At 43.6% G+C, this 23,657-nt stretch overlaps 3 protein-coding genes across 3 annotated transcripts in view; 2 read left to right on the top strand and 1 right to left on the bottom strand.

Annotated features, from left to right (window-relative positions):
• The first annotated feature begins 1,836 nt into the window (after nucleotides 1-1,836).
• Nucleotides 1,837-6,601, top strand: LOC110522466 (uncharacterized). Its single transcript, XM_021600886.3, has 4 exons — nucleotides 1,837-3,167; nucleotides 4,146-4,269; nucleotides 4,440-4,495; nucleotides 4,830-6,601. The coding sequence occupies exons 1-4, from the start codon at nucleotides 2,310-2,312 to the stop codon at nucleotides 4,965-4,967; spliced, it is 1,176 nt and encodes a 391-aa protein (XP_021456561.2). The 5' UTR covers nucleotides 1,837-2,309; the 3' UTR covers nucleotides 4,968-6,601.
• A 3,490-nt stretch (nucleotides 6,602-10,091) lies between these two features.
• Nucleotides 10,092-20,684, bottom strand: LOC110522463 (uncharacterized). Its single transcript, XM_021600884.3, has 8 exons — nucleotides 20,403-20,684; nucleotides 15,598-16,805; nucleotides 13,177-13,539; nucleotides 12,836-12,991; nucleotides 12,559-12,711; nucleotides 12,355-12,386; nucleotides 11,933-12,085; nucleotides 10,092-11,645 (listed from the first exon to the last, which is right to left on the bottom strand). Exons 2-8 carry the CDS (start codon nucleotides 16,700-16,702, stop codon nucleotides 11,571-11,573), a joined length of 2,037 nt encoding a protein of 678 aa, XP_021456559.2. The 5' UTR covers nucleotides 16,703-16,805; nucleotides 20,403-20,684; the 3' UTR covers nucleotides 10,092-11,570.
• LOC110522464 (actin-related protein 10) overlaps nucleotides 20,637-23,657 on the top strand; it is a 21,048-nt gene continuing 18,027 nt past the window's right edge. The window contains exons 1-2 of the mRNA XM_021600885.3: nucleotides 20,637-21,302; nucleotides 21,728-21,800. Of these exons, the coding sequence (XP_021456560.1) occupies nucleotides 21,226-21,302; nucleotides 21,728-21,800 (150 nt within the window). The 5' untranslated portion in view covers nucleotides 20,637-21,225. The remainder of the gene's footprint in view (nucleotides 21,303-21,727; nucleotides 21,801-23,657) is intronic.

Here is a 23,657-nt window from a genome sequence, read left to right as displayed (position 1 = left end):
TTTTGGGCACACTTATTCATTCAAGGGTTTTTATTTATTTTTACTATTTTCTACATTGTAGAATAACAGTGAAGACATCAAAACTATGAAATAACATATATGGAATCATGTAGTAAAAAGGTGTTAGAACAAATCTAAATATAGTTTAGATTCTTCAAAGTAGCCACCCTTTGCCTTTTTTACCTTTATTTAACTAGGCAAGTCAGAGAACAAGTTCTTATTTACAATGACGGCCTAGGAACAGTGCCTGTTCAGGGGCAGAACAACAGAGTACCTTGAGAGTACCTTGTCAGCTCAGGGATTATGAACTTGCAACCTTCCAGTTACTAGTCCAACACTCTAACCACTAGGCTACCCTGCCGCCCCATGACAGCGTTGCACCAACCTTGCATCGATTAAGGTTCCAAATGTTATGTCCCCCCCCCTCCTAAACTGGGTCTGTGCCCTACCTTGGCCACCCCATTCAAAATGTTCTGGACACGCCACTGAGTCATTGCACTTCCACAGTATGTGGCTGCTGAAGAGATACCTTCAGATAGGACTTGACAAAGTTATAGGGCAACACTGCCACCTGTCTATTTTAAAAGAGCACTACACAAACCAGTTAGTAAGTGCATGCATGTGTGCCTGTACCAGAGTTGATGTCAACACAATCTAATTTCCAGTCAATTCTAGAGTTGAATTATTTTCCTGCAGAGAATTCCATCTCCAATTCATCTTACAGGAATTCAGCTGAATGGGGTGGAACTATGGTTGTGTGTGTTTACATCATAATCTGGTGAACCCTTATCCAGCCTCTCCAGTTCATCTAATCCCTCCACCTGCTCAAACACCCAAACAGTCCAGGCCACACCCCCACCCCCTAAACACACATACGCCTCCCAGCTTCCCCCTTATTGCCCTCGGCTGGGAGTGCTCCATCCCCCTCTGATGCCCAGTTGGGCTTTGCCACCCCCTAACCGTGCTCCAGCTGGAGTGTGTACCCCCTTCCCTTTTACTACATCCACTCTGTGCCCCGTCTGCTGCCTAGCATTGCCAAGGTCTTCCCCGGTGTTAGGAGTCCAGCAGTGTGTGTATGCACATAGAGTCACTGTCTGCCAATGAAAATAATATTACAAGCAGTTGTGATTAGGGTTAACGCATTTGCAGAGATATTACTTTTGTTTATTATTTTTCACCTGTATAGTATAGTTCTCTCTCCGTTACACACTTGATCAGTGCTTGACTTTGGCAGGAGCTCACTGGAGCTGAGTACCGGCACCTCAAATGTTCTACTGCTTGAGCTCCTGTTCTTCTTATTGAATATTAGCTCAAAGATATTGTGGAGCAGCTCCTGCCCCTAAATACTATATAAATGGTACAGGCACCCAAAATTAGCACCGGAACCTATTTCAGTCCAAGTCAAGCACTACACTTGACATTACTTCACCATTAGGAGCCTACTGCATAATACTTGGGGAGAAACTGGACATTTGCACCATATTGCAATGTACATAACAGTAGCACCCTCTGCTGGCAAGAGAGTATTGGATCCGGAGATGGCCTGCGTGATTTATGAATTTGATTTAAAGGTGTGAAAGGGAATATATTTGTAAAACGTCAAAATTATAGATTTTTTTATTTGGTCGCTATTTACTTTGTTTATAGCCAGCCCATTCATGATTTTGATAAATTTACAGTGGTTTGAATTGTCTATTTATGCCTAAAACTGCGGTCTCTAGATACATCAAATAATCCACCGTCGATTAACTCAAATTAATTTGTGAGTTTCGCTGATGCTCGAGGAGGGAGAGACAAAAAAAGTTGTGCAAACCGCGCATAGATTATGCTTCTCATCACTGTCGTAAAGCGGCACTCGCTTTCAGGGTAGTCACTACTTATCACAGCCACAAATTCATAATTTTGTCTAAACCCCGCCTATTTCTACAATTTAGCTTCTTAAAATATGATTTGAAACCTTAACCATACTGCTAACCGTATTCCTAACCCTAACCTTAAATGAATACCAAAAAGCAAAATGTTGTTTTCATTAATTTTTACGTTAAATCCAATTCTGACTTTGTGGCTGTAGTAAGTAATGACAACCATCTTTCGGCTGCAATGGCGTTTGCTGCGACAGCACTTTTCGGCAGCGGGGAAACGGAGGAGAAAGCAACGACAGGCGTTGGAAGTAAAGACGAAATTGTTTCGGAAACCCTCGGATTTATACAATTATCGCCTAAGTGAAGTGAGCTTTGTTTATAAACCCGTTGACGAAACTATATTTCGACTTTTTTTTCTAACGTGCATTGCCCCCTTGATGAGGTGGGATGGCTGCAGTGCCGACTGGGCCTAGCAGCGCATTGCCAGCATCTCCGGCTGAAAGTTCTCCCTTCCCCGGGGAAGGGGAGCAGCCTGGCTGCGGTTGGGAGGGCTCTGTAACACGACAGGAGCAGCGGGTCAGCGAGGACAAACGGCCAAGTAAGAAAAAACAGAAAAACATGCTATCGCATGCTAACCCGGCTGCGCTACACCTCAAAACGCAGGCCCTACAGGACCAGCAGCTGAACGGGTTGGTCAGTCCGTCTGAAGACGGTGAGATCTACAACCACACAACGGAAAACCGATCCGACAATCCGAGACCGTCCATGGAGCTCTATGAAAGTAGCAGTTTTGGAGACGACCCGAGTGACAAAAATAATAGCGACCATTGCTGGCAACATGAGGACCACAGTCCATGTTCGAAAGGCAGCCGCCACCCTCACTTGAACAACAATGGCATGAACGGTATGTTGACTATCACAAGAACTGAGGCTTTCCAAAGCCACACTGTAACCGGACACAGCCCCGGTGGTAACGTTAGGAAAAGGGAATGTGACCCCACAGAAGCCCCTCGACCACCGAGCCAGCAGCCCCCAGACTGCGAAGGCCTTGGCGAGCACCGGGCTGGAGTAGAAAGTGAACCCGACGTCATACACCAGCCGCCGGTGTCAGAATTAGCGAGGCTGAATCTGAACTGTTCGCCTGACCGAGAAGCGGAAGAGAGCCAGGGAATTCATTATGTCCGCTACGAGTCCGAGTTACAGATGCCAGGAATCATGAGGTTGATCACCAAGGACTTGTCTGAGCCTTATTCCATTTATACCTATAGGTACTTCATCCACAACTGGCCTCAGCTCTGCTTTCTGGTGAGTGTGACATAGCACTATCTAGTAAAACACTTTCTTGTTTTGGTTGGTGAACATTAGCTAAATAAAAAGAGGCCAGTAGCTTCTGGGACAACAACGCGAGTTTGTTGGGAGTGTTGGGGGTGTTGACGCTGACCCTAAGAGGCCAGTAGTGTCTCATACCACCGTTTTGATTTAGGCCTAGATACTGTTAGTGTCTGCTTCAATTGTGTTTTTTTTCCCATCTTTCTGTATAGCAGACCTGCTCATTTGAAGTTCCTAAAGTTCTAGGTAAAGGGTAGGCTTCTCTTTAGGTAGATCCAGACAATAACACACCCTTATTCCTCCCTGTTGTCTTGTCTGACAGTGAAACTAGTTTTTAAGTTGGGCTAAAAGGGTTGGTTAGTCTTGGTGTGACTGCTAGTGTAGACTTGTTCACTATGTCTATATTTAATCATCTGGAGGTGTCACACAGATACAGTTGAACATGAAGTGGCATGTACATGCGCTACACACACACACACACAAATAAACCCCCTTTGACAGCCTAACCCTAGCATAGTGTTGCAACCTCTGAGGCTTGCTGACTGTGAAACACTTGCAAGTGTCAAGTTTTTTACATTTCTAGTCTTGATAATTAATTTGGTATTTTGAGGTGAACTAGGCTAATATGAAACAATTTGTGTCCACAAATTCAATGAGGTCCTTGCTGTTGATCTGTCTCCCTTTCCATAACGGAATGAGCCATTCATCATTGTAACCATGATGCTTACTCTTCAATATGATTTCTCAGTCTACTGCCCTCAGTGACCTATAGGAAGGAGGAAGTGCTATGTGCAGTGTAATCAAACTAGAGGTCAGGGTAGATGTGTTCTTGATGCTCATTGGCTAGAAGCACTGGGTTTTGTTTACTCCTTGGTTATGTCTGGTCTTAAGAAGGCTTCAAAAGCTTTAAGTTGGACACAGCACTAACATGACTCACTGTTTATTCATTTCCAGGCCATGGTGGAGCAGGAGTGTGTGGGGGCCATTGTCTGTAAGCTGGACATGCACAAGAAGATGTTTCGTCGTGGCTACATCGCCATGCTGGCTGTAGACTCAAAACACCGGAGGAAAAGCATTGGTGAGAACCAGCATGCTCTCTCATTTTCTCATGACGACCAATCACGTTTTATTAATAGCCCTTTTTGCAAAAAAATATTTGATCTCAAAGTACTTCCATTTTCTTTATCTCCACAAACTTCTATGCGTACCATCCCGTTGAATTGATTTTCTGTTGCCTGTATGTTGCAGGTACTAACCTGGTGAAGAAGGCCATTTATGCCATGGTGGAGGGGGATTGTGATGAGGTAAGCGGACTGGTACTGTCTGTCTGATGGTGACGTCCGAAGGCCCTGTTGTCCCTCTGGGGCCTTCACTCAGCTAGTGGCCCTGACTGTACTTGGCCTGAGGTATTAACCACATATTATATATCCACACTAGGTGGACTCTAGTATAGAAAATTAAGTGCTCTAGTGAATAACATGGGGATATAATATAACAATATGATCTTATGACAAACCCCCACAAAATGATACAAAGACTACTTGTATTGCTTCAGCTCTGACAAGAAGTATCTCTCCCCGCCCTCCCTCTCTCCTTCCCTCCCTCTCTCCTTTCTCTCTCTCTCTCGCTCACTCCTAGGTGGTTCTGGAGACTGAGATCACTAACAAGTCAGCTCTAAAGTTGTATGAGAACCTTGGTTTTGTCCGAGACAAGCGGCTCTTCAGATATTACCTAAACGGTGTGGACGCACTGAGGCTCAAACTGTGGCTCCGCTAGAGAGAGGAGAAGGAGCATGACAGGTGCTGCCCTCTTACTGAAGCAGCTCCAGTCTCACTCTCAACCCTGCCCTGGTCCCTTGTCTCACATGTGTGTGTGTGTGTGTGTGTGTATACATACACATACATACACACACACACCCACCCATATATATATATATATATATATACAGTTACACACACACCCACGCACAGTCATACACCCATATGCACACACACATTGTCATACACCCACAAGCATAGATTCACCTACATTTGCATATACATAGACACACGCACATGCACACTACTCATACACAGTACACACACAGTACATACAACCCTCCCTTTTTTGATCCTTGACATCTTGGAAAACAGCTCAAGGCTAAACTGGACAGACAGACAGAAATCCCACAATGTTTTAATGAAGAGGCCCTTGCCCTGTTAGCTGTAGGATCCTGTTAGAGGGGGAAGGAAGAGGAGTGTGTGATGTGGTCTGGTGACCTTTAACCTCAGAACATTGCCCCCCCCTTCCAACGGAGCAGTATCTAAGGCATGATGTCGAGGGTGAACCCACAAACCCCCGGAGGGCGATGCATCACGCAAAATCACCCACTGGAACACAGGAAAACAGAAGAAGAATAATAACACAGGGTGAAAATAAGGAAGAAGGTGGGAAAACGACAGATTCGAAGGAAATATTTGTGGAGTTTATTTTTTGTGTATATTTTTTAATCTCATGATTCAACAGGGGGTTGGAAAAGCTATTGTGTGTGTGTTCGTGAGAGTGTGTGTTTTCCCTAGGGGTTTGGAAAAGGAAGTGTTTAGGGTATTGTGTACATGTGTAAGGGACGTGAAGTAAAGGATGTGAAGTAATGTAGTGGATGGGTGTGTGCGCACGCATGCTTGGTGGGAATCATGAGTTGTGCGTGTTAGTGTGCTTTTCTCCCCCTGTCTGTGTTTTCATTAACCCTACGTTGTGAGACGAACACGCCAGCTGCTTGCTGCTCAGTTTTCACCCCGTGCCCCAGACCAAGAGCTGGAGCCTGTAAAGATATGCATGCATTTATTTTAACAAGAGTGGTGGTATGAGTGTGTTGATTAACACTCGGAACATTGCCCAGTTCCAAACAGACCCATAGTCCTAACTCCTAGGCACTTGTGTAGATCTGAAAGGTTTGGATAGGTGTAAGCAATATAGTGCAAATTCTTCCTGCCTGTCAGAGGGAAAGGTGGACCTATTTCCATTTTAGTAATACCTATTCAATCATTTCAGATACACTTGGTAAGTGCTTAGAGGGGTAAGAATGAGGGGCCTATTTGAGATTGGGCACTTGTGTTGGCCCTTTTTGCAGATCAAAGCTAATTTTCCCAAAATGCACTGCCAGCCACTGGAACATTGCTCAAAAATCTCCTGAGAAAGATAAATAATTATTGACAAAGGAGAAGTTTTTTTGGGCTCGGAAACTATTTCCCTATTGCAGGTTGTTCATTCAAATTCCTCCTAACTTGGAAACTATTTTTTCCAATCACCCCTCTGTCTTTCAATCATCACAGTTGTCTATGAATTAACAACATGCAGAGCACTGGAGTCCTGTTTCAGTATGGCAAAGTGTCAGGCTGGAGTAATAGTGTTATTAAATATGTTGGATTCCTGTTGGCTTCGCTCTGTGTGTGTTTGAGTCAGTGTGTTGACCTCTGGTAAAGGAGGGCAAAGGTATTGTTTGCAGTTTACTTATTTCCTGTTTGCTCTCTGAGTTTATTTAGATTGTGTATTATACACTCGTACACTCACTCCCCTTAGTGGCCAAGCCTAGAGTACACTTTATAGGGGCCCTACTCTGATGCAGCACACACTCCGGTAACATTTGAGAGCTCCTCTGTCTGGGAAAGACAGACACACCAGGCAGTTCCTATCAACTCCAATCATGGCAAAGAAAACATGTGTTTGTGGCTGCTTTTTGTCTAAAAAAATGAATTAAAAAAATATGATTTTCTTTTTCAGAGTAAATTAACAAAGGTCGGCTGTGTGTGTTTTGACTGATGGTGTAAAATCGGTTATTTCAAACTCTAGATAACCCTGAAGTATAGTAAAGACACAGGGACACCATGAGCTAGGTATAGAAGGTGGTGGTGGTAATAGTGGTGGTTGTAGTAGTAATGGTGGTGTTGGTGGTAGTAGTAGTAATAATGGTGGTTGAAGTGGTGATGGTAGTAATGGTGGGTGGGAGTAGTAGTAATAATGGTGGTTGAAGTGGTGGTTGTAGTAGTAATGGCGGTAGTAGTAGTAGTAATGATGGTGGTAGTAGTGGTAATGGTGGCGGTGGTAGTAGTAGTAATGATGGTGGTAGTAGTAGTAATGGTGGTGGTAGTAGTAGTAGTAATGATGGTGGTAGTAGTGGTAATGGTGGCGGTGGTAGTAGTAGTAATGGCGGTGGTAGTAGTAGTAATGGCGGTGGTAGTAGTAGTAATGGCGGTGGTAGTAGTAGTAATGGCGGTAGTAGTAGTAGTAATGGCGGTGGTAGTAGTAGTAATGGCGGTGGTAGTAGTAGTAATGGCGGTGGTAGTAGTAGTAATGGCGGTGGTAGTAGTAGTAATGGCGGTAGTAGTAGTAGTAGTAATGATGGTGGTAGTAGTGGTAATGGTGGCGGTGGTAGTAGTAGTAATGATGGTGGTAGTAGTAGTAATGGTGGTGGTAGTAGTAGTAGTAATGATGGTGGTAGTAGTGGTAATGGTGGCGGTGGTAGTAGTAGTAATGGCGGTGGTAGTAGTAATGGTGGTGGTAGTAGTAGTAATGGCGGCAGTGGTGGTGGTAGTAGTAGTTATGGCGGTGGTGGTAGTAATGCTGGTGGTGGTGGTAGTAGTAATGGCGGTGGTGGTGGTCGTAGTAGTATTAGTAATGACGGTGGTGGTAGTAGTAATGGCAGTGGTGGTGGTAGTATTAATGGCAGTGGTGGTAGTAGTTGTGGTGGTGGTGGTAGTAGTAGTAATGGTGGTGGTGGTAGTAGTAGTAATGGTGGTGGTGGTAGTAGTAGTAATGGCAGTGGTGGTAGTAGTAATGGCAGTGGTGGTAGTAGTTGTGGTGGTGGTGGTGGTAGTAGTAGTAATGGTGGTGGTAGTAGTTACTAAAGATCTGCTCCTTGTCTAGCAGAGACACTAATGTACAGTACTGCTGAGCTGTGATGAAGTCCCATAGGCTGAGAGAGCAACTATAAGAGGTGTACACTAGCATACACAACACATTATGGGCCAGGTTTACTCAGTGTCTGCATCTCTGTAAAGTTTTAGCAGCTGTTATTTCAGAGTTTGCAGCTTTAATAAAACAGATGCAAACAGTTAGGAGCTGTTACTCAACGTCTCTTCAACCGGCTAACATTGCAGAATAGGAAGTGAGAAGGGATGTCAACAGATACTTTACACACAGGCTGCTGTGTGGGTGGTTATAGTATATGTGTGTGAGTGCGTTTGAAAACAGATCAGATGACCTTTTGTTTTTTTTATTGACGATTTGTATACAGAGTGTTTGCGCTCTTCATTTGACATCTGAGGGCATCTTTTTTTGTGTATTGTGTTTTTGGAGGGATTGATTAGTTAGGTTTTTTGTTTCTTTTCTCTGCTAATTTATTTTCACCCATCCAGACTATTAGGACTAGAATAAAAATGAAGGATTGGACAGCAACGATGTCATCAGATCCGGAAGCACAGATGGGAGCTAGGCTAGCTGTTCCAAAGCCATACTGCTTTGAACTGTTCCAATGGCACTCTGTTCCATTCACTGGGAAGACTTCCATTTGGCTCCCTGTGCAGATACACTTCCTGTTGAATCTTGACTCTTTCTGACATCACTCTGATCCTGCTTCAGTCTAGAGGTGTGAGGGGGATCCTGTCCCATTTCAAATTAAATTGGTCTTTGTTTTGGTCCAACCCGCTTTCCTCATTCTCATAGAACGTCTTTATTTCTTCCCTAGTTTTTAAAAGTGTGAACCCCTGGCAGTGCCAGTAGGGACCATGGACATTATTGCCTGCCATGTTAGGCTAGACAGCTCCGTTTGACCATCTACACCAGAGGTCTGTTCATGAGGGTGTCCTGTTAGATATAAATCTTTCTAGCTGCATTGTTCTTAACTTTGCACCTCATTGAATGCACCCCAGTTGAAGGGCTTCCTCGTCAGTCTGTTTGTGGCCAGATTCTGGTGTGATTTCAAAAGACATTGACATCTATTTAATGTATATCTATGGCTCTGGTCTGTTTTGACAAAGGAGTGAGCTAAAGAAGAAACAGACTGGCATCCATGTTAGCTGATACCTTCCCATCCCTTGTGGCTTCAAAGTAAGTCAATGAATGGTCTTCACTACAGAGAAATCAAAAGTTGTCTTGCCATTTCAGAGTTTAGGGTCTAAGAACATGACAAGGCTACTTAAACTGGTCTTGGAGGACCACCATCCCACTGGTTGCCTAGCTACCATTCACCCCAGAGACCAACCACTCTTCTCCCATCTCATTGTACGAGAGGAAGAGTTGTCAAGCTTTTTATTAGATATTCCAGTTGGTTTCTTGCTCTGGCTAGAATTTTCTATTTTGGTACACCGATCTAGGATCAGTTTACCCCTTCCAAATCCTAACCTTCACCATTACGGATGGGGGATGCAAACTGACCTTAGCTCAGTGGGCATCTACTCTCTTCTTACCACTCCACTTGGGGACCCCACACACTGTGCCCCCCCCCCCAGGACCAGCTAAAGGGGGTCTCTGTTTTTTGTAGTGACTAGCCCTGGACCCCTGTGATCTGTAAGGTGTGGTAAGGGAAGAGAGAACGGTATTTTTGCATGTCAGAGTTTTGTTCCCCTGCCCCTCTTTCTCTGTCTCTTTGATTTCAATCTGTCCAACGACATCTTTTATTTAATGTGGGAATAGTACACAGAAATAAATTATTAGTTTTTTTTTTTAATGCTGTAAGGTGGATTGGTTGACTCTTGGTTGTCTGATGGTTATTTTGGTTCCAAAGCAAGCAAATGGCACATCTGAAAGAGTACAGTATTTTACATTGTATCATGTGATTCATTCATGATTAGGCATTTTGTCTTCCAACTGTGTTTAGCAATAGAAACAAAAATAGTGAACCCTTCCCACAAACAGAGATCCTTCTGGGTAAGAGAGAGCTTTATTGGTAACACTGCACATTTGGTATCTATAGAAAGAAAGCCCGAAATGTGGCCATCATTTTACAGAAGAACCCGTACATTACATTATTATTGCATATTCACAGGCAATGTATCTCAAGCATCCTACCAGGGGATGGTCACGCAAAATGTGACACATTTCAAACTTGAATGACTACAGTACAATGCAAGATTACTCAATTACATTGAATTAGACTTTTCAAAACACCTTTAATATTTAGTGCTAAATTGCAGACACTAGATGCATCAACCACAGAAATCAATAATATATACATTTGGATCACAACGGCATCAACCAGGGGGAATGGAAACCTTTTCAACATTAAGTGCGTACACTAGCAGCAAGCGTCCTGTTTCTCCTTAGAGTTTTGGCATTCATTTCAGTTCTTTCAGGTCCCAGTGCAAAATAAGAAAAGTGGATTGTTAGGCAATTAGGAGAAACAACAGTACAGAAGAGAGAGGTTGAGTGAAAATACAAGTAGTCTCCCTTTAACAAATCCCTCAGCATGGCTATGGGATGTAATGATTCTGAATGACTTGGACTTTCTGTAGAGTAGGCTATTCAATAGTAAATGATATGGAGATGATTAAATAAGTATTAGCCTGGTATATACATTCATAAAAGAGGTTGCCTGCCACGCACTGGAGGAAAAACATTGTCAGGAGGAGCAACAATAGAATTATCAGTTTCCTGTAACTTCACACAGAGAGAGCTGGTTTCCTGCTGAATGCTTTTTAAAGGAGGATGATATTCATTTGGCCTTAAACAGTCGACAAGGCTGAATCAAGCAATGGCTGTCTATGAAAGTATCTACAGTGCATTAATGCACACTGGTGTTGACAGCTTACGTTTTTTCAGTGTCTGTGATGTGTTATGAACTCAATAGTGTGTGACAATCTTACTCCAGTAACCGTGAGTGCATCTCTATAGCCTGTAGTGGCTTCATTTCTGAAGTGGCTTCCTAAATGTAGGAAAGGAGACAAGAAGAGGAAGCCACTTCAGACTATTGAAATGCACTCCTCGTCAGCTACATAAACAGAGATCCTATTAAATGGATTCTGCTCTAGCCTTTTTATTACATAGAAAGTAATTGAAAAAGAGGCTTCAGCACACGGTCATTCTTGTATGCTCTACACACTGTTGGTTTAAAGGATCTCAAACACATTGTGGATCATACAAGAATGTCAATAGCCTGGAGTTTATTTTTCAAATATTGTATTGTTATCCCTCTATGCACCTGTAACTACATAGGTGTTAAAATGTTCAACCCTGTTTTACATGTCAAATACCCACCCGTCTTGTTGGTTAGACAGTCAAATACTCTCTGATGAATTATAGCCAATCGGCCCACAGTGATTGGAGATGTGGTAGTCATGGAGATATGATGACGACGACGACGCGGGCCGAGTCTCATCAGTTACAGGCACAGCGCTGTGGGCAGGATCAGAACTCGTCCTCAGAGCTGTCAGCCAATAGCATGGCTTGGTCCTGGCCGTTGCTGCTTGGCTCCCTGGGTTGCTGGAGACAAGACGGCAAATACCAAAAGTCAGGACATTCATTACATGGAGTTAAAGGTTGTATAAAGCTCAATAAGTCCAAAGTCTCTTCCATCTCCTTTCATCTGCACTGATGTGAAAGAAACTGTCCAATGTCTTTAAATCAGTACAGATGAAGGTGTGGAGACGAGGAAGCCACTTTAAACTACTGGTTAATGGCAAATTCTTAGTTAATGGCAATTTCTACCACAAGCTGATATATGCATCCTTTAGGAATAGTGTAGCGCTAGTGAGCATATTCTTATTAACCTCAGTGTGCCTGGCCTTCCTCCTGCGCTGGTGTTTGAAGCTGTTCCTCCTCTTACGGTGGATCATCCTGATGCTGTAGAGGGCCCCAACGATGAGCAGGGCCCCCATGATGCCAATGCCCACCGGGGCCAACATCCCAGACACATACCCTGCCTGTAGGGAGAGGGAACATGGGTGAGGGACAGAGGTGAACGATAGGGGTGCGAGCAGGGAGAAGAAACTAGCCACACAGGAAATACAGACCACTCGTAGACCAGAGTGTCTTAGAGACAACTCTTCCAGTTTATGTTTTTTGACTAATTTAAGGGTTATAGGGGTCAATATTATCTCTGCTACATAACCAAACAGCCTAAAGGACCACACTTTCTAAAAGTATAATGAGGATAGTATGGTTCTGTCATGACCATGAATGGTGATCTGACCTTTTCTCTGATCAGTTCCACCCAGCTACGCACTGAAAAAAAGGGAGGAATAGTGGCTTTGAAGCACATTGAACCCACACAAGATTGTCACCCACTATTTCAATTACACTTCTTTCCTAATTGAAAATATCTCATATTTGATGGCCACAAAGAGCCAAAGTTAGTTTTATGTGCGTATGCATTCGTGTGTGTGTCTCCTCTCACTCAGGCCCTGATTGCGCTGCACCCAGACAGAAGGCGGGGGGATGAGGCTGTAGGGAGGTTGAGTGGGGGCTGGGATAGGGGTCTCCTTCTGTTCCTCTTCGCTGTCCTCTGACTCCTCTGTGTTCTCATCCTCCTCATCCACCTCTGGCTCCTCTACAGGAAGAAAAAAAGGAAAACAGCTGATTCAACTTCCTTTCAATTTGAATTGTGAACTTTCATCTTTACATTGTGTAAACAATGTGTGTGCATTATGTGTGTGTGTTAGTGTGACTCCTACCTTCAGACTCCAGTTCCTCCAGACCTGATTTGACCACAGGCAGATTGGTTGTCTTGGTGACCGCTGTCATGGTGATCTGCTGGGAGGCGATGCTTGTAGGGTTGGGTTCGGAGGTGGGCGGGGTTTCCTCTGGGTTCTGTATGGTCTCACTACCACCTAAATATAACCATCACGGCTGGATCATTATAGTGGATATAGTGAAGTATAACATCAACATCTAGTCCTTAGATACTACTGTAGAAACTTCTAGATCTAAACGGATGAGTGTAAGCAACATGGTGAAAAGATGAAGAGGACGAATGGATTAATGAAGAGGAAGATTAATAAGAAAGAAGTCTCACCTGGCTGTTCTGTCTCTGAAGGGGGAGGGTCTATGGGTGGACCAGAAGGACAGATAGGCTCAGAGATCTCAGCCCCGGATGTCTGCCATGGCGACGTCCAATCTGGTAGCACCAGTGGTGGGACACGGGATGGCCCCGTGTCACCTGTGCCCACCTGGTCGAACTCCACCTCTGACAGTAGCGTCCCCGTGGTAGACATGGAGACAGACAGCTGTGAGTTGCCGGGCGCGAGAACGGCTGTCGCTACCCCCGCCCCTTCAGGTGTGACATCATCAAAGGGCTCGAAGATGAGAGGGAGGTCCTCTGATGACATTGTGCCCTCTGTGGACGCGTCCTGCAAGGGAGGGGCACTGGCATCCACGGCTGTTAGTAAAATACACACACACCGACAGATGTTGGTTCAGGACTCACTGATGGTCCATAGGCAATTCGTATTGGCTCAGTGACTGCTAGATATCAGCCTGTGACTAGAAACATGATGGTATGTACTGGTGAAGAGAGAGGAGTTTTAGACCCACAGCTCTGCTTCCAGTTCTCAACTACATTCTAACTGCTCTGCTCACACACAAAAAAAGGTATAAATCCAATATAACATAACCATGGAAGGGATCCACCATTTGGTGCAGCTTTCTGGGACAGGTTATTCTTGTAATTGTTGATGAAGATTCAATCAAAATGTTTATTTCTGCATCTCTTTCAGTCATGTTTGTTTGCCTGTTCAGTCATGTTTGTTTGCCTGTTTGGCCCTGTCCGGGGGTATCATCGGATGGGGCCACAGTGTCTCCTCACCCCTCCTGTCTCAGCCTCCAGTATTTATGCTGCAGCAGTTTATGTGTCGGGGGACTAGGGTCAGTCTGTTATATCTGGAGTACTTGTCCTGTCTTATCCGGTGTCCTGTGTGAATTTAAGTATGCTCTTTCTAATTCTAATTCTTTCTCTTTCTTTCTCTCTCTCGGAGGACCAGAGCCCTAGGACCATACCTCAGGACTGACTACCTGGCATGATGACTCCTTCCTGTCCCCAGTCCACCTGGCCGTTCTGCTGCTCCAGTTTCAACTGTTCTGCCTGCGGCTATGGAACCCTGACCTGTTCACCGGACGTGCTACCTGTCCCAGACCTGCTGTTTTCAACTCTCTAGAGACAGCAGGAGCGGTAGAGATATTCTTAATGATCGGCTATGAAAAGCCAACTGACATTTACTCCTGAGGTGCTGACTTGCTGCACCCTTGTCAACTACTGTGATTATGATTATTTGACCATGCTGGTCATTTATGAACATTTGAACATCTTGGCCATGTTCTGTTATAGTCTCCACCCGGCACCCCTCATAGCCTGGTTCCTCTCGAGGTTTCTTCCTAGGTTTTGGCGTTTCTAGGGAGTTTTTCCTAGCCACCGTGCTTCTACACCTGCATTGCTTGCTAATAGGGGGTTTTAGGCTGGGTTTCTGTACAGCACTTTGAGATATCAGCTGATGTAAGAAGGGCTATATAAATACATTTGATTTGATTTGATGAAGTTTTTATTTTTTTTGCCATGTTGAAAAGGGTGTTCCAAAAAGAAAATCCTTCCTTCTACATACTACTCATCAAGGTAGCCTGGTTTCCCTTGTAGGGAAGCTTCATGTCCCCAAAGAGAAGCTGGAACACACACACACACAAATATACGCACATACGTATATGTACATACATGCACACGTCCCTGATGGATGCTAACAGGCTGCCTGTAGCGCTATCAGACAATCCTTAGAGGGACGCCAGACAGGCAGGAACAATCAGGAACACATATTGGCTCAGACAGACTCCTCTATTCTACTGCATCACACAGTAATAAACTGCCTGGCTGGCCCTGCCAGTGCCTAGGTCTTTACTGTTCCTCTTTGATGGAGGGAGGGAGATAGAGATAAAGGGTGAGTGAATTCCCCAGACTTGTATAACAGTCCCTGTCATTGCTGTCTCCTGGCAGTCATGTGAGGTTTATTTCCACCGTCAGAAATAGAAAGTAATTAGACTGCTTCCCTGGAACCCTGCCTGCTAAGGTTCAAAGTGAAGCGTGGAAAACCAAGCATTCACCCCCCCCCCCCCCCCCATCCCCCCCGATCATCAAAGGAGATCTCTGCAGCTAGACATGTCACTTTCATTTCCCTTCCCTTTTTAATGAAACCTATTGAAACCCAGCGAAAGGCAAACAGGCAACCCGTGTAATGGAATTCTATGATGTGACACAACAACAGCTAGAGCAGCACCTTACCTTGTTGTGAGGCAGAGCAAGTGTTTTGGTGTGTGCATGTGCAAAAACTCAACGTAGAATGTGGCCCTCAAGTGCATCTGTAGAGTAGACTCACTCCAGGTGGCTGAGATCCCAGTGGCTGTCTCTAACATATCCAGTATGTACTCATTGGACCATAGCATACTGCATACTCACCCCCATTTTGCTGTAGTGGTTCAGTCCAGAGGCTGTCAGGGTCATCCTGTCTGGAGGATCCTGTCAGGGCTGGTCCAAGGTCGGGCAGGAGGGGGTCTGGGAGAGCAAACGCTGTCTCTCCATCTTGGGGGTGTGGAGATGCAGGGCCAGCAACCTCCAGACCACTAGGGGGCAGCGATGAAGCGTCTCTGCTGGATCTCCATACTGACGGAGAGATCGAGGTCAATGGGGAGTTTGTAAGGATACTATGGGGAGATGAGGAGCTCGGTCTGGTTGTCTCTGTCTCCTGCCCCAGAAGAAGAGCTCCGAGGTCGGGCAAGCTCTCTCTGAGTTCCCCTTCCTTTCCTCCTTGGAGATCTGGCCTCTCTTCCAGGATGAGGTCTCTTCTATCCCCAGCAAGGTGCGTCCCTGTCTGGCTATCTGGTTCTGGGGCTCTGGCTGCTGTGGAAGCACCATGTAGAGCAGCTCTGGGTGTTTTCATGGCCACTGTCATCCCTTGCCTCTCTCCTAGGGAAGCTATCATGGCACCAGTGGTGACAGTAGGTACATCCTCCATAGGATCCTCTTCGGGCCCAACTTTCATCTCTTTGTCTGTGTAGAGTTCTGGAGCTTCTACAGGCAGTCTGTGAGTCTCCTTCCCCTCAGAGAAGCTCTCAGAGGCAACCCCTGTCTCTGCCTCCCTCCCTTGGCTCTTAGCCCCTCCCGGTCCAGATATACCCTCATGACTGTCCACGTTTCGTGCCTGCGTCACCGGCTCTATCCCCCCTGGTTTGCGTCCCATCACATCAGGGCCAGTGCCTCCCCCTGCTCCAACATTCTCTGATAGGTCAGTCCAGCTGCCAGTCATGTGTTCTGCCATTCCATAGGACAGTCTGCCGGGATCAGAGGGCCCAGATTGGACACTTGTTGATGTCACACTGACAGGTGTTGCTGGTGTTACACAGGGCTCTCCCTCCATTGGCTCCCCAGCTTGTCCATCACAGCCACTGTCCTGTGAGGCGGGTGCGTAGTCGTGGAGGGGTGGGACTGGGGTGCTGTAGACGCAGAGACAGACCCCTACCAATAGGAGGTGATGGAGAGTTGCAGGGAAGAGCATCTTTCCCATTACTCACCACAAAGTAAACATGGAGACGTAGAGAAGGGTCGCAGTGGCTAGAACGGGGTGGTCAGATGACGGGGGCAGGTATGGAGATGGTATGGCGATTCAGCTGAGGAAAGAATTTCACCACTTATTTATTGCTGAACTCTAACCTAAGATAACTGAGGATTATATTAGCTTTTGTGTAAGCCTTTCCTTTGATGTTGCAGTCTGGCAGTTTTGTGGAAAATGTGGACTTTTGAGCCCTCTCTCCGGTTGTTGTACTTCTACTCCATTCCTCTCCACACACACACACACACACACCAGTGTTAATTTTGTGACAATTTTTTATACAGTATTACATTTAGTCTAGTCATTTTGACTAAAATATAATTAAGTCTTAATCACATTTTGTCATTTGAATAATGACTTAGTTATTGTCAAAATGACGACAACAGTGGGCCATTTCAGTCAACTAAATGCCCTTTCATTGTAGTCACATCACATTTGTTTTGCGTCGTTAACCCTGCAGGAGTATTCAACTCTTACCCTACAAGGTCCAGAGCCTGCCGGATAATGAATTGCGCCCACCTAGTGTCCCAGGTCTAAATCATTCCCTGATTAGATGGGAATAATGAAAAAAGTTGAGTTTGAGGGATAAAGTAACAAAATGTGCACAAAAATACATAGCCTTGTACTACCAACATGCTTTTTTGAATAACATCCTATTCTCTTCCCAACAGCAGAAAAATGACAAACATACAGTATATAAGAATATATAAGAATTATCTGTCCATGTAAATTCTCAAGCACGGAGAGACAGAGAGAGAGAGAGGGACAAAGAGAGGGACATAGAGAGACAGAAATAGAGAGAAAGTATTGGCAATTATTGGTTGCACATCCGTCACTCGGTCGTGGCATTGTCATCCACGTTTCACTGACACCGCAGCCACATTGGTGTCCAACACTAGAACGAGGGCTAATGACTTTAAATGGGAGCTAATGACTGTTTCGCCCAGTGATGTGGTCGAGTCACACATTTTTGAGTCTGAATCGAGTCCCAAGTCCCCTGTGAGCGAGTCCAAGTCCGAGTCACCAATGGTCGAGTCACCAATGGTCGAGTCACGAGTCGGGTCACGAGTCCCTATAGCTAAAGTCCGAGTTCCTATGTGTACAGTAGTCCTGATCCAAGTGCTCAAGTCTGAGTCACTTGGTCCCCATTAACGCAAAATACATTTTGCTTAGTTCTACAAAACATATTTCTATCTGAACGTTCCAAAACGTTAAGTCCTGCGGAATGCACCCTAGGTTGTTAGCTATAGCTAGCTAATGAGGTAAAATGACTGAACAAGATGTAGCCTAAACAAATGGTTAATGGTCCGGTCCGCAAGTAGCCTAGTTTTTGAATTGGCCTGCAATATGCTTTATGAATGTAAAATGCGGCCAACCAATACACGATAGAAAGAAAAAAACGTAGCGCCTGGCAATGAAATGCAGTGAAGAAAGTGAGACGGTTGAACGAGATTACAAATTGAAAGACAGCCTTCTTTTCTATACTCAATGGAGAGAAAAACATGGCTACACTGTTGTTTTACTATTAAACTCAATGCTGCTATTGATTTTAATTTCGTAAGGCAGCTTGTGTTTCTTAACCAGGCAAAGGGTAGCTAACGAGAAGGCTGGTGGGTGACTGGTTAGCTATGTGGAAGCAAGAGGGTAATTTGCGCGATGTGTATAAACGAAGGCGGAGCCTGTCTGTCTGTCTGCCCACACTCATCGCTTGCTCCCCCGCAGCTCACCAGCTGATGTGGGCTGTGTGTGCCGGGTATGGTGCATCCTTTCCACTGCTGAACAGAACTGTGCTGTGCATCTGTGCTGCTAATATTAAATATGTTATCACTGAAAAGCTCTCAATTTCTCCAAAAACTCTTGTCCAGTCCACTTAGTAGTCAGGTCACAGAGATCATTTTGTCTCGTCTCGTTTTAGTCTACTGAAATTAAAAATAATTTATGTTTAGTTATAGTTTTTTCTGGGTCTATTTAATCAGTTATAGTCTCGGCAATTGCCACTGAAAAACAAGTGTTTGACAAATATTTGTGTCACTATTTTTGTTGACGAAATTAACACTGACACACACACACACACAGTCAGTACAGCCTGACACAGCAGACCCTTGCATTGTACTTTTAAAATAACTATAAATAGCAGGTTATCTCCAGAATGACTCAGTCCTGTTCAGTTGGACTCTGTAGGTTAATATTTTTAGATAGATAATAACACGTTTCAGTTAGTGCACTTTCATATAAAATGTACCATACAAATAGATAATACCATTATAATAACAGAAAGAACACATTTAAATATCAAGTGAGGAAGCACAAATACTCTGGTAATCTGCAAGGGGCATTTTTCTTGGCAAATGGAGTTGACTTGTAAACAGAGAATTCTGTTCCCATTGGGTTGCCTGGAAGACACCCTGCTTCCCTCAGGTTCCCTGTGTTGCTGCAGTGTGTCAGCAGCCTGGTCTCATAGACTAGACGTAACAAAGTAAATGTAAATCCAGTTCAGTCAAATTACTATGATATGTTACGTTTGGTATGGTTACAAAAGACAAAAAGTTACTTAAGGCAAAAACTAAAGAAAGGTGGTTGGTCGGAGTGGGCGTGGGCTTATAATCCAAAAGTCTAGCAACAAAAAGGTTGTGTGTCAAATCTCATCACTGCCAACTTCAGCATTTTAGACAATTAGCACATTTTCAATTAGCACAATTAGCACAACTTACTACTTTTTAGCTACTTTGCAACTACTTAGCATGTTAGCTAACCTTTCCCCTAAATGTAACCGTTTTAGCTAACCCTTCCCCTAACCGTAACCTTAACCTAACTCCTAACCCTAAGTTTAACACTAAGCCTTAACCCCAACCCCTAGTCTAGCTAATGTTAGCCACCTAGCATATTCCTAACATATCATATGACTTGTAATTTGTAACATATACTAAATGGATTACAGCCATCCAAAAATGAATACATACCATACAAAACATAACATTTCATACTAAATGGAGTGTCTGATTTACGTACACAATAATACAAAAGGCTCTGAGAGCAGGTTGGTGTCAGACGTCAGACAGGCATTTCACAGACATCAACGTCAAACCCTGACACACACGCACACACACACACATTTTACATTTTAGTAAGATGTGTGCTTATCCAGAGCGACTTCCAGTTAGTGCATTGTACACACACACACACATACACAAACGCACCTTCTTACTCTAACAAACACTACCGACCCCAGCTGACCATCGCTAATCAATGTACACAACAAGAGCCAAGAGAGCCGCCTGCTGCTTGACACCCACAATACCAGTTATGAACCAATTATGAGGATTCAAATAGACCTCCATCCGGTAAACAAACATCATCATCCAGACCCACACCACGCCACGCCGCTGTGGCGCAGGCATAAACCGCTTTAGTGTACAGATTCAATGCCAAGAGATCTAAGTAGCCTAGTCTTCTAGTGCATTCAAATCCGTGTATTCATATGTGCGTGTGTGACTATGCCACATAGGCTACAGTAGAGACGGTGCTTCTCATCTTAGAAGCCTGTCATGAACCATATTGTTCTATCAATATATCATGTTTTACATTTTAAACAAATGGGTTATGTTAGATGAAAAGTCATTCAAAAAAGATGCACTGTATAATGCATTGTCCTTACCTGCCGGAGTCGTAGACGGGAATGATGTTCACCTCATTGCACAGGGCGGTATATATTTCTCCCCAGCCTTTCCTTTAAATAACGGGTGTATATTACAACTGTACCAATATCATATCAATAAGCTGCCAATATCGATCCGGAAGCAAGCTTAAGGAATAGCCTAGTCTTTATTAATGTGCTGATCACACAATGTAGGCTACGCTTCGGAGTGCGTGTGCATGCGCGCGCCTCAACTGGCAGAGTGCCTCGATCTGCTCTGTGATTGAGCGCGTGTAGAGATATGATTTATGAAGAACATTCAGTAATATTTTATGTCCAATGCGTTGCATAACAGGCCATTGTTTTAGTGTGGGGAAATGTTTTCAAATTCTATTTGAACCTCAGATTTAGTTTTTCCCGAGGCGGTGCTGAATGGACAGCTCCAAACGCCGAATTTCTCTCCTTTCATCCTTTCATGTCTACTCTTCAACGATCTATAAGAACATGAAATTGATTGCATAAAATATTGCCCAAACAATTTCATGTTCTTTATAGATCGTTCAAATTCTCAGTCCATATTTGGTGTGTAAAAATGACTTCTATAAATGTTTGGATATGACTAGTATAGACCGTGATGTATTTTTATTTTGCGTTTGATTAATAACATACAAGTATATTATCAGAAACTATTTTACAGCAGGGACAAACTATTTTTAATCAGGCGAGTTCCCCAGACGTTATTCCTCAAACTGAAAGAAAGGACCCTGCCAAACCCAGCAGGAAATAATTTATTTGCGTTTGCATGTTGTATATTGGAAACGATTAAGTAAATATAAAATATAAAATGCCCTTGTTTGAAGGGTTGGGGAGTGGAGGGGAAAAAACTGCAGTCGTCATTGATTTAGGAGCAGCCTACACAAAGTAAGTATTTAACTAGCTAGATATGTCGTTAGCTAGCAGAGCTAACGTTTACATGCTAACAACATTGGCAACTACCAGTCACACATGTTAAGTACTGAACATCAGAGATTTAAGCAAATATAAACCGACTATCCAATGTTTAAAGCACGTTATAGTTGGTCACAATGTGTTAAATATGTGTTTTTCTGAAAAAGGGCTAGCGATATTAACGAAAGCTAGATGGCTAATGTTAGCTAGCTAGCGATGTATGGAACAGCAGCAGTCTAGTGCCTGGGCTGGGGAAGATCATATGAGAATCAGACACACATTGGGACACACTAAGGCCCTTTACTCATTAAATATACATTCATTGGCATTGAGTACTGTCTGACAAGTGTCAATGATTTCACTCATCACAAACTAAATGGTTTTGTATGATGATGCAGGTGTGGCTTTGCTGGAGAAACGGGGCCCAGGTTCATCATTCCTAGTGAAATACAGAAGCCGGGACAACAGCAGGTGAGTGAGTTAGTGAGCGAATTAATGAATGACAAGTGATCTTTAATTTATGGACAGGCATTATTGAAATCGACTGTCTCTTCTCTCTGTGTGTGTGTGTGTGTGTGTGTGTGTGTGTGTGTGTGTGTGTGTGTGTGAGAGAGAGAGAAAAATAATGACTAGTGCTCTTTAAAGTGGAACTGACAGCGTTTTAACTACTTTTCAGATATGAAACAAACAGACAATCATAATATCAGTCAAATATATCAAATTCACAGATTATGCTACAAAACCAACATTATAAAAGGTTTTTCCATGACGAACACTGAGGCATTGTTGGCAGAATAGATTAGATGGACGCAGTTCAGTGCATGATTAATATAATTCACCAATACATTACTTGGTGGTCCGGTTATCAGGTTGTCAATCCCAGCTGGCCTTGTACATTGTTTGCTGCCTCCACCCAGAGTGCACTGATTCTGTTTCAATTACTCAATATTTTTGACAAAAATGGGCGAATGTAACTAAGACTGGGAATGTCAATACAATCAAACTAGCAATGGCAATGATCAGTATAATGGCAAAGCTAGCTAGCTTGCTGCTAGGAGGATATTATGTCATTGGAGGGGTGGGTGAGTGACTTCTCACACTCATTGTTTTTCGGTGGCTATACACAGCTAGAGATGCAGGTGTCATTTTGTTAGCTAGCAAGAACCTGAACGACTGTATTATACAGTTATCATATCTCTTGCGTTCACAAATTCACTCTGGCTAGCTACTCCAATTTCAGAGCACTCTCACCTGTGTGCCAGAGTGCAGAATAGCTGTTTAATTTACAAACATGCAACATCTGCTGAGTCACGAACGCTCTAGATTTAGTATTTTTTAGGGTCCCCATAGCTGATGCTTTTGCAACAGCTACTCTTCCTGGGGTCCACACGAAACATGCCATAATACATAGTAGGGAACATTAGTAGTCAAGGACTGAAATACATTTTATAATGTCACACAGCCTACATATCAGTACATACACACAATATCTAGGTCTAATGCATAGTACAGTGCAAATTACAATACAATATATATATATATATATATATATATATATATATATATATATATATATATATATATATATATATATATATATATATATATATATATATATATAAAATGGATGTGTCTCTTCACAGTCCCCTTTGTGCAGTAAGGTGCTATTTTATCTGGGTTTTTTTAACTGGTTTTATTGCTAATATATATATATTAATTTTCTCCCACATTTTCACACAGTACATTTATAATTTCCAAGGGGCTATACATTTGGGTGAGTTTTTTTCTCTCACCTAAGTAGCCTCATTTCACTGCCAAAAAGAAAATTAAACCATCTAGTGTTCAGCGAAATAACAACACAATGTCAAATACAGGTAGCCTAGTCAAATAATTAACATCCAATCACCTCAACCGTTACTCTCTCGCGGTAATTCCACTAACGGTCCGTATGTAGACAAATGTAGCTGCTGCTCATTCCGTTTGCTCGAAAATTGATAAATGTTTTTTTTTATTTTTTTAAGTACTGCTATTACCAGCAGTACTGCACCTGTTGACGACACAAATTGTTCTGCTTCCACGAGCACATCCAATGCTAGCATCAGTAATTCTATATTTGTTGTTAGCCCAGCTAGCATGGACACTGACAGTTGTGAATCTGATGCAGCCGAAGAGCTACTGCCCCCTTACCCGGGAAAGCAGCAAAATAAAATACAGGGACATTGAACCATCGAAGAGGCGCAAATATGATGAGAACTATATTGATTTGGGGTTCACTTATATTGGGAGTAGTGCCTTTCCTCAGCCACAGTGTGTTATATGTGCAAAAGT

The sequence above is a fragment of the Oncorhynchus mykiss genome, chromosome 4 (genome assembly GCF_057628025.1).
Source record: "Oncorhynchus mykiss isolate SJ-2025 chromosome 4, ASM5762802v1, whole genome shotgun sequence".
Taxonomy (NCBI): domain Eukaryota; kingdom Metazoa; phylum Chordata; class Actinopteri; order Salmoniformes; family Salmonidae; genus Oncorhynchus; species Oncorhynchus mykiss.
The sequence above is the reverse complement of the archived record's forward strand: the minus strand, read 5'-3'. Positions and strand labels throughout refer to the sequence as shown.

Excerpts from the sequence above, each read along its gene's own strand:
- LOC110522466 (XM_021600886.3), top strand. The coding sequence starts at position 2,310 with ATGGCTGCAGTGCCGACTGGGCCTAGCAGCGCATTGCCAGCATCTCCG. Across the intron at positions 3,168-4,145 it reads GGCCTCAGCTCTGCTTTCTG|GCCATGGTGGAGCAGGAGTG; the intron begins GTGAGTGTGACA and ends ATTCATTTCCAG. Across the intron at positions 4,270-4,439 it reads ACACCGGAGGAAAAGCATTG|GTACTAACCTGGTGAAGAAG; the intron begins GTGAGAACCAGC and ends TGTATGTTGCAG.
- LOC110522463 (XM_021600884.3), bottom strand. The coding sequence starts at position 16,702 with ATGGGAAAGATGCTCTTCCCTGCAACTCTCCATCACCTCCTATTGGTA. Across the intron at positions 12,387-12,558 it reads GCAGCGCAATCAGGGCCTGA|TGCGTAGCTGGGTGGAACTG; the intron begins GTGAGAGGAGAC and ends CCTTTTTTTCAG. Across the intron at positions 12,086-12,354 it reads TGGAACTGATCAGAGAAAAG|GCAGGGTATGTGTCTGGGAT; the intron begins GTCAGATCACCA and ends CTCTCCCTACAG.